The 10,114-nt window shown below is 39.9% G+C and overlaps 1 protein-coding gene across 5 annotated transcripts in view; it reads right to left on the bottom strand.

Annotated features, from left to right (window-relative positions):
- Positions 1 to 408: 408 nt before the first annotated feature.
- Positions 409 to 10,114, bottom strand: part of slc1a7b (solute carrier family 1 member 7b) — an 89,736-nt gene continuing 80,030 nt past the window's right edge. For all 5 annotated transcript variants that reach the window (XM_056233971.1, XM_056233972.1, XM_056233969.1 and 2 more), the window contains 3 exons: positions 9,785 to 9,919; positions 8,143 to 8,242; positions 409 to 1,000 (listed from right to left, as the gene is read on the bottom strand). In XM_056233971.1, coding sequence (XP_056089946.1) covers positions 737 to 1,000; positions 8,143 to 8,242; positions 9,785 to 9,919 — 499 coding nt within the window. In that variant the 3' untranslated portion in view covers positions 409 to 736. The remainder of the gene's footprint in view (positions 1,001 to 8,142; positions 8,243 to 9,784; positions 9,920 to 10,114) is intronic.

Here is a 10,114-nt window from a genome sequence, read left to right as displayed (position 1 = left end):
AAAAAATGATCAAATTTAAGTGATAAAACAAAGAAAAAAATTAGCTTTCTGCTTTTTTAATTGAAAGGGAAAACAAGTGTTTTTCTGACCCCACTGGCAGAGATTTGTTCTAGTTTTAAGTCAATTAATTTTTTAAGTCTAATTATCTTATGTTATTTTGCTTCTCAAGTAACTGTATCCTGATTTAAGAATGTTTGGATATTGGAAAACAAGACAAAAATACTGAGCAAGAAAATCATTTTTCACAGTGCATCCGATAACATAAAACATTCAACATCACAGTCAATGTCGATTTTCACGCACAACTGCGATCTTTACAATATTTTACAAGGCTTGCTTAAAGAGACAAGAATCAAATATAAGATATAAAATTATATATAAACTTGAGAAATAAAAAAACACACCGCATAGAGTACATAGCTATGTTGTATTTACAATTCACTCGTGCTTTTTGACAGTCTTGAATCACGTTTCTGTTGAGCTACAGGAAAAGTTTGGCTCTCTGAACCCAAAGAAACAGGCTGGCTTGGTGACCTGGTTTCTCTTTCCATCCTGGCATTATCTAATGCACTGATTGGGTCAACTGGGATGTGCTGCCAACAGTGGCATTGGCCCATATGTGCAGGATCATACCATGTGTTGCCTCATGAAAAACGGAAAGGAAATAAAACATGTCGTCCGTTCCCGTGTACGTGGACTCTTTTACAGTCTGCGCCCTGAAAGGTTTCGATGGTCGCTATACGTTAGTCTCGAGACCGTTCATATCGATGGCACAATGTTCCTTGTCTCTGTGTTTCAGGTGGCGCGGGGGCACGGGTGGTTTTTTCCGATCCGGAGGCGGTGGACGAACCCCTTCCTCCAGCTGCATGAGACGGGCCACATCTGGAGGAATGTGCTCGGGTTTGCACTCGGGCGGCGGGGGCTGGAAACTACCATTGTTCTGCTGACAGTTTGGCAAACCCGGGTTAGTCACGGGCTTTGTTTCGCAGATGAGAGGGACCTATGGAGAAACAGGAAAAGGCAAATGAAACAATTCTTTTACTGCTTTGTTCGAATGAGTTTACAATAAGGTCTCGTGTGTTAGCATTGGTTAAAAGCTATGTTTCTATCCAGAGTTGCGAATTTAAAGGGTTACTTCAGCCAAAAAATGAAAAATTTTCCCATAATTTACTAATCCTAAAGTGTAGATGACTTTCTTCTTTCTGACGAACACAATCTGAGTTATATATTAAATAAATATCCCGGCTCTTCCAAGCTTTACAATGGGAGTGAATGGTAACTGAGTTTTTGAAGCCCTAAAGGCCCTTGCACACTGAGTCCGAAATTTTCGTACGCGTGATTCGGTGGCTCTAAATTGTCAAAACACCATTCAAACTGCTTGCTGCGGATGCGAAAAACGCAGAAAATCGAACCCGATTCGATTTTTTTTATGACGGACGAAAGTTTCGGAGGCAGTGTGCAAGCGTAATTGACATAACGCGAGGTCGTATTTATTTTTTAACGTGCGAAAATTTCGGACGCGAATTTCGGCCTTAAAAGTGTATCCATCCATCATAAAAGTAATCCATACGACTCCATGGGGTTAATAAACGCCTTCTGAAGCAAAGCCATGCATTTTTGTAAGCAAAATATCCATATTTATAACTTTATAAAGTATGGCTTCTGGTAACGGCCCCACGCGAGTCGAGTTCCAGCGGAAGAGTGACCTTTGACCCGATGTATGACGTATTGACGAATGTGGAAGCACAGACGATAGAGCAAAACAAAACACCGGTCATGAATTAGAAGTCTAAAACGAGGATATTTCAAGAGAAATGTCAGAGGAGCTTGAGTTTGTTGTCCATAAGCCCTATTAGTGTGAAACGCGAGAGGCGTAGACTCTCACCTAAGCTTACGCTACTCCTACATCATTCGTCGGGTCAGAGGTCACTCGTCATGCGTCGGGTCAGAGGTCACTCTTCTGCTGGAACTCGACTCGCATACAGCCGTTACCGGAAGCCAGTGATTATAGTTTATAGTTTATTTTATTTTTAGAAAAGCACATCGCTTCACTTCAGAAGGCCTTTATTAACCCCCTGGAGTCGGATGGATTACTTTTATGATGGATGGATGCACTTTTTTTGGGCTTCAAAAAACAAGGTACCATTCACATCCATTATAAAGCTGGGAAGAGCCAGGATATTTTTTAATATAACTCAGATTGTGTTCGTCTGAAAGAAGAAAGTCATATACACCTGGATGGCTTGAAGGGTGAGTAAAGTATGGGACAATTTTAATTTTTGGGTGAACTATCTCTTTAAATTTCAGATAAAACATTCGCAAATAAAGCAGCGTTTCAATCCCATGTGTTCAACAGAACAAAATTGGCACTTCCTGGGAAATTGGCACAAATTATCTGTGATAAAAATGGATGTTGCTGCAATTGGTGAAACTACTGTCACTTTTTTTTCTTGCATCATAAACTCAAACTCTGTCATGTTCTCTTGCGTTCGGATGCTAATGTTTGGGAACACAATCTTGTGAGACGCTTCTGGGAGGGAATTAAACTTTGTCTCAGGCATTTTAGAACGACAAAATCAACATTTGAGATGCTGTGATGTGATTGGTCCGCTGGTTAGTCCAGTTATCCAATCACAGCCTCTGTTGAGGCAAAGTCACATGAGCTTTTTGTTGCGCATCGAGGGATTTATTCGGCAAATGTGTTTCCATCGTAGTTTATTGCTCATTTCCATCCAGTGTTTTGTATGCGATATCCCAAAATGCACATAAATATAGGTGGATGGAAACATGGCAACTGAACAATATACACTCACCGGCCACTTTATTAGGTACCCCATGCTAGTAACGGGTTGGACCCCCTTTTGCCTTCAGAACTGCCTCAATTCTTTGTGGCATAGATTCAACAAGGTGCTGGAAGCATTCCTCAGGGAGTTTGGTCCATATTGACATGATGGCATCACACAGTTGCCGCAGATTTGTCGGCTGCACATCCATGATGCGAATCTCCCGTTCCACCACATCCCAAAGATGCTCTATTGGGTTGAGATCTGGTGACTGTGGAGGCCATTTTAGTACAGTGAACTCATTGTCATGTTCAAGAAACCAATTTGAAATGATTAGAGCTTTGTGACATGGTGGAAGTAGCCATCAGAGGATGGGTACATGGTGGCCATAAAGGGATGGACATGGTCAGAAACAATGCTCAGGTAGGCCGTGGCATTTAAACGATGCCCAATTGGCACTAAGGGGCCTAAAGTGTGCCAGGAAAACATCCCCCACACCATTACACCACCACCACCAGCCTGCACAGTGGTAACAAGGCATGATGGTTCCATGTTCTCATTCTGTTTACGCCAAATTCTGACTCTAACATCTGAATGTCTCAACAGAAATCGAGACTCATCAGACCAGGCAACATTTTTCCAGTCTTCAACTGTTCAATTTTGGTGAGCTCTTGCAAATTGTAGCCTCTTTTTCCTATTTGTAGTGGAGATGAGTGGTACCCGGTGGAGTCTTCTGCTGTTGTAGCCCATCCGCCTCAAGGTTGTGCGTGTTGTGGCTTCACAAATGCTTTGCTGCATACCTCGGTTGTAACGAGTGGTTATTTCAGTCACTGTTGCCCTTCTATCAGCTCGAACCAGTCTGGCCATTCTCCTCTGACCTCTGGCATCAACAAGGCATTTCCGCCCACAGAACTGCCGCTCACTGGATGTTTTTTCTTTTTCGGACCATTCTCTGTAAACCCTAGAGATGGTTGTGCGTGAAAATCCCAGTAGATTAGCAGTTTCTGAAATACTCAGACCAGCCCTTCTGGCACCAACAATCATGCCACGTTCAAAGTCACTCAAATCACCTTTCTTCCCCATACTGATGCTCGGTTTGAACTGCAGGAGATTGTCTTGACCATGTCTACATGCCTAAATGCACTGAGTTGCCGCCATGTGATTGGCTGCTTAGAAATTAAGTGTTAACGAGCAGTTGGACAGGTGTACCTAATAAAGTGGCCGGTGAGTGTATATTTTACAGCATTTATTAACCGTTGTTAATTTTAGTTAATAAAAATGCTCACGCTCGTGGTATTCCACAGTGCATCAACAAATGTAAACAGATTAAATGTGTTGAGATTAATATTAACTAACTAAGATTGGTAAATGCTGCAGTATTTTTCATTGTTAGTTCATGTTAACTAATGTTATGAGCATAACATTTCAAGCAACAATTTCAAATTGAAAATGTAAACCTTCCTTTTGGTTTAATGACAGCAAAATGATATTTAAGTAGTGAAATAGAAATAGCGCAGATATTATATTTGATATAGCCTATACACTATTTAACTATTTATCAAGTGGCAATTGTCAGGAAGATTTTGACTTTTTAATGCATATTTGCTTTTATAAGAATATAATAATTTCTCAAAGTGAACATTTGATTACTCAAGTTTTTAAGCAATATTTTACGAACACATGCACTGTTTAGCGAATATCAGCATGGCTATGATTCGGCTGTGCGTTTCACATCAGTTATAGATGCAAGTTTTGATTTGACTACAATATGGGTTTTTGTCACGAAATCCAAGTAAATATCATGTAGTGAGGGCACTTTTTGCTCTTGAACTAATCAGTTAAATAGTCCTTGAACTACAAGTGGCTCTTGGATAAAAGCGTCTGCTAAATCACTTCCTAATAACCAAGAGTGGAAAAATGAGATCATCACGGTCACAGAAGCACTCACATGTCCTGAAGAATAATTCGAAACGGCCCCCAAACATATGGTGTACATGTGCCTTCAGTCAGCTTTTAGCAAAAAATAAAGACGAATGGTATTTTTCCCTAACCATTTGCAATGAAAACTACTAACATATATGTTTTGCATTCCCATTGGCTCCAATAGCAAAAGAAAAAATCCACGATAGGGTTCTATGAAAAAAATATCGAGAGATTGATTACAGTGGTCAGAAGAAAGAAAGATGTCAAATTTGCCTTTTAAAGGCCCGCTGAAGTGCCTTGAAACACAGCATTATTCAATGTGTTGATGTAATTTCCACTGAAACAGGAAGACAGGGCGGGACATATCGAAGAGCTCCTCTCCTTTTTTAAAATAGCCAATAGTGTTTAGTTTATTTCACAACTCGGCCAGAGCCTTTGAGCTCGGTAAAGCTGCAGTTTCCTCCTAATCTCTAACTGTTTCTTCTCCTAATCTCCTACAAATCGCTTTAAAATACAGCATTCTGTGCAGAGTTCAAATGGTCCGATACGTTTTCTGGTCAGCGAGACTCGATAATATGATCCGCTCTGTGCTATTGTGTCTCTGGACCGGATCTGCGCCGGTTCACGTGACACTAACATGAAACCAGACTTCATTCGCCCCGATTGAAAGCATATTTACACTCTCTGAATCGTTCCCTATCTCCATTCACCATGTAGAAAATAGTAAATGTGTGAACAAGTGACTGATTTCAACTGCGGCTTCAGATTCTATTTATAATGTAGGGGGCGGAGCCTGAGATTCTACTGAGCATTTGATTGGACGGAAAATCTGAGGAGAAGCTGAAGTGCAGAGTGATGTCATCAAAATCATTTATCATATTGGCGGAAATGAGAGATCTTCTAAATGCGCATTTTGTCTTTTTTTTTGGAGCACACTAGCTTATAGATAACATTAAGACTAACATATTCATACCAAAAGCCAAAAAATTTCAATTTTGATTTCATGGGGACTTTAACCAGAATTAACTAGTTTTCTGTAATGCCAGTGCAATATAACACAAAACATAGTCTAAATTAGCATGATAATTGTCCTATTTACAAAAACCCAAACTATTAAGTAAGGGTTAATGCCCGACGAGGTGTCCGTTGTCAGGTTTTAATGGACGACGGCGAGGTGTAAGTTAAACCGGCCGACGCGCAGCGGAGGACGGTTGCCTCCGCCGAAGTCCATTAAAACCTTACAACGGACACCTCGAAGGGCATTAACCCGCTTATACCATGGTCACTTGCCAAATAAAACATTTTTAAAACATTAGTTTATATTTTAATTAGGCTAAATCTAGTTTTTTCAAATAATAACTTGCCTGACGATTTATTTAGCAACTTGAGATATATAGTCCGCTCAGCTTGTAGAACCCTTCAGGTTCAAAAATGCATTTTTTTTTTTCATGAAACACAAAGGTAGGCATAGTTATTTTTTTATTACACATAAAACACTATGTGTTACACTAGTCTACACTAACCACCACAGCCTCCGAAGCACCGCTGTAGGTCGACTCTCCGATGCTGGACTGGAGAGCCGTCAAAAAATGTCGGTGACAGGCCATCGATGCGAGAGCAGTCTGCGGCCTTACTGGGCTCCGTCAGTCCGTGAGAGACTGAAGATGAAATAACGAAGTCGCTCATTGTTGTATTAGTAGGCTATGTAATATCTAACTAACGTTAGATGTTTGTTTTGATAGAGCAAATTGTTAACGGATACTTTGACTGCCTGTTGCTATGGTTACTCACCGCTGTTGTAGGCAGCGCATTTATTTATTAATTTGTAACGGTAAACAGGCAGTTTCACCAGAACTCCTTTACTAGGTGTCCTCTATCACTTTTTAACGGACACCCTGCAGCCAATCAGAATCGAGTATTCACCCAGACCATGGTATAAGCAGTTTCAAAGCATATTAATTGACTTCTTGCTGCAGGTAAACAGATAAGGCCACGTCATTTTCATAAAATCGTTTCTTATGCACGTTCAAAATGTTGCTTTTTTATTAAACTTACCCACATTGAAGTGTTGATAAAAAAGAATGCACGAAGCTAGATTTTTTTATTTGTCTGTTTAAAAGCAAAGGGTCTGTTCTTCCTTTTGATATATTGCATGTTCAGATATTCATCCAACAAAATATTCTGGGGTCCATGAAAGTTTTGTGAAAATGATCAAAAATGCTGGCGTCAGCATTGTGGTATCATGTCATATTTACATAATCCCTGTTTTTCAATCTTGTCGTGACATGCAATAATCACAAACTCTCCTCACACTACTTCGTTTGTTCTGATTTTCAATACAGTATCCTTGAGATATCTCTGATTACGGCACGCATCCTTAGAGTTATGAATCAGGTGACCTTTCATATTGTTAAGGAAACAACTTTGAAACCCTGTGTTCCTGTGTTATTGGGAACCATGTTCATCAGTTACAAAACATGCTTATTTTCTATTCACATCTCCCTCATTATCATTATCACGTTGTGGCTGTAAAATTAAGATTACACTTGTCTTTGTCAGTGTTTCATGAGGACAGATATGAACTTCAGTGAAGACTTTGCCCATGCAACTTGTAATTTTGGGAAATTGTTGAAAGAAAGTGCTTTTTACAATTCATATTATTTCCAAAGCAGATTTACAAAGTATAGCAGTTCACAAACCCCACTGAGAGGAGACAACCCTGGGAGGATCAAACTCAGTCTTTGTGTTTGTGTAAATATAGTTGGATATGTTGAATTGAGTTCGATCCTCCCAAGGTTTCTCCCTGGCATTGTCTCCTCTCTGTGGGGTTTGTGAACTGCTATACTTTGTAAAGCTGCTTTGGAAACAGGTGTGAGTGTGTGGAAACGGTTTCCTGAAGTCGTTCTGTTGCATCTAAATCCAATACATCAACATACATTACGTTCCCATATATATAGTGGGTTCCAAAAGTCTTGAGAGCACTAGTGAAAATCCTCCTATTTTGCATTTATAATTTTTCATCATACACTGCCCGGCCCAAAAAAAAGTCACTGTTTGGATAGGCAAATGCTTAAGAGTCTATGATTAGATCATTATTGCAGTGATTCTTATGTTTCTATCATGTTATATGTTTGGGAACAGTTCTTCTAACCCTAATGGTAGCATTTCATTTCTTAAACAACCATGTCAAGATTCATCAGGCTCAGATTGTGAAAGAGAATGAAGAATCATTTTCACACATGAGTACTCCTCTGAGTCCAGAGCTTAAATTCATTGAAAGTCTTTGGGATGTGCTGGAGGAGACTTTACAGAGTGCTGGACTCTTGCATTGGCAATACAAGATCTTATGTATGATTTATCTTGATTTGGATGGAATTAAATAGGTCCATGGTATTTGTCAACTACTGATATGATATGATGTTTTTAGGGAACTCACCCCATCTCCCTCTTTGATGAAATCCTTTCTGCAGATATGGGCCATGATTCCTGTGGCCAGAGCGTCTCCCATCACATTGACCATGGTGCGAAATCTGTCTCTGAAGAGGTGAGGACAAACAGACATGATGTTAAGATTCACTTAAATCTTTCTTTAGTGTGTAATGTTGCAGTTTGAGCATGAAAAAGCTCTGCAAGGTTTTAAAGTCCCTCCAGCGGGAGTTCTTCTCTATATCAGTGTCAGTGTTTCTGAACTCCCTGAAACGCCTCCATTGTAGTCTTGAGTTTCTTCCGGGAACAAACACGTCACAATATTCCTAATTTAAATAATTCATATGCAGAATAAAGGGGCGGGGCCTGGTTGAGTTAGTTAGTAGTGTGTTGAAACTGCCGGTTATGGTAGGGGCGAGACATTTCCCAAAAACACACTCGCGCTCGACCAATCTCAACACACCGGTCCAGCCGACCAATCAGAGCACATTGTGCTTTTCAGAAGGAGGGGCTTCATAGAGACAGGAACTAAACAAGGGTGCATTTCCCGTGCAACGACAACTCAATGCTTAACCACCATAGTACAATGCATTGTTGGAGAAAATAACTAGCTAGTCATGACTGTTTCCTGAAAACGTAGTAACTGTCGCACATCTGTCATTCGAACCACGTTGGATCAACAGTAGTTAATGACATCACACAGGTGGTAGAGTAATTACATCAATTCATTAATCAGATAATTGCTGTAGATAATGAACATGGCATCTGAAGACTACTTTGCTATTTTTGTTCTCCATGTTTTTGCTTCATTTGCAGATGTTTCATTAAAATCGTAAGTTCCCTCTTATGTCATTTCAGGGTTTGCAGAGCGTACTAGAGCAGGTACGCACAAGTGTCAGATACACACAAAATAATGTCAAAATGCCAGTCTTGGCAAGGATTTACGTAAACACGGTCATGTTTTAAGTGAATGTAAACAGTTGAGAAAGAAACTCATGTGTAACAGTATAATGGATCTGTGCGTCGGGTCTTAAAGCGACAGCAGCCTAATATACCTGCGGCCAAATTATGAGATAATATAAAAAATATCTATATTTCCCCATGGTATCGATGTCAAAATTGTGGCCAGTGAAAATGCTGAGTTGCTAGTAACTTTGGAAAACCATTAGCCACAGTGGCTGGAGAGAGAAAAAGTTGAAAGTTGAAGTTGAAAAATGTCAAGACCTCCTGGTAATGATGGAACTTGCGGCCATAGTTGGCTAACAATGCTTTTTGGAAACGCACCCCGATACGGGTAAGAGACAAGGTCAAATATGAGAAAAATAGTTTTTTGAACATTCAAGCATACAAACATATTATAGTACAGCCCAAAAACACAATCAAGACTTTGTAAAACGACATAATAGGTCCCCTTTAATGAACAAACACTGATGGATAAAACAAATAGATAGATACAAATGATGGATAAAAATAGAGCATGATGGGAAAATTACAACCATGTTTCCCTAGCACATGTTTGTTTATGTAGAAAAAGAATGGAAAAGCATCGCAGTAGAATGCAAAAACATCTGTGAACTGCCTAACGGTGCACTGATAAAAAAATTACTTTCTACGTGAAAGTCTAAAAATATACAGCACATGTCGATACTTACAAGGCCCAATCAACAGCGATAATGAGAGTGATGTCATCGGTGGGCAGTCCCACGGATGTCAACACTATTACCATGGTGACCAGTCCGGCCTGTGGGATCCCGGCTGCACCGATGCTCGCTGCGGTCGCTGTAATACTGGAAAACATGGTAAACAAATCATTACTCAACAAAATAGAGACCATTGAGAGTAAATACATGAGGTCCTTTTCAATTTGGGGGGAACTATCCCGTTATATTAGCAACAACTGCTTGCAACTGTTTTGAATGACAGATAACCAGCCTTAATTTATTACAGGACGAAAGCAAACAGTATAAACATACACATCAAAT

This window comes from Rhinichthys klamathensis, unplaced genomic scaffold (assembly GCF_029890125.1).
Source record: "Rhinichthys klamathensis goyatoka isolate OS25496 unplaced genomic scaffold, OSU_Roscu_1.1 h1tg000386l_1, whole genome shotgun sequence".
In the NCBI taxonomy this organism is placed as follows: domain Eukaryota; kingdom Metazoa; phylum Chordata; class Actinopteri; order Cypriniformes; family Leuciscidae; genus Rhinichthys; species Rhinichthys klamathensis.
The sequence above is the reverse complement of the archived record's forward strand: the minus strand, read 5'-3'. Positions and strand labels throughout refer to the sequence as shown.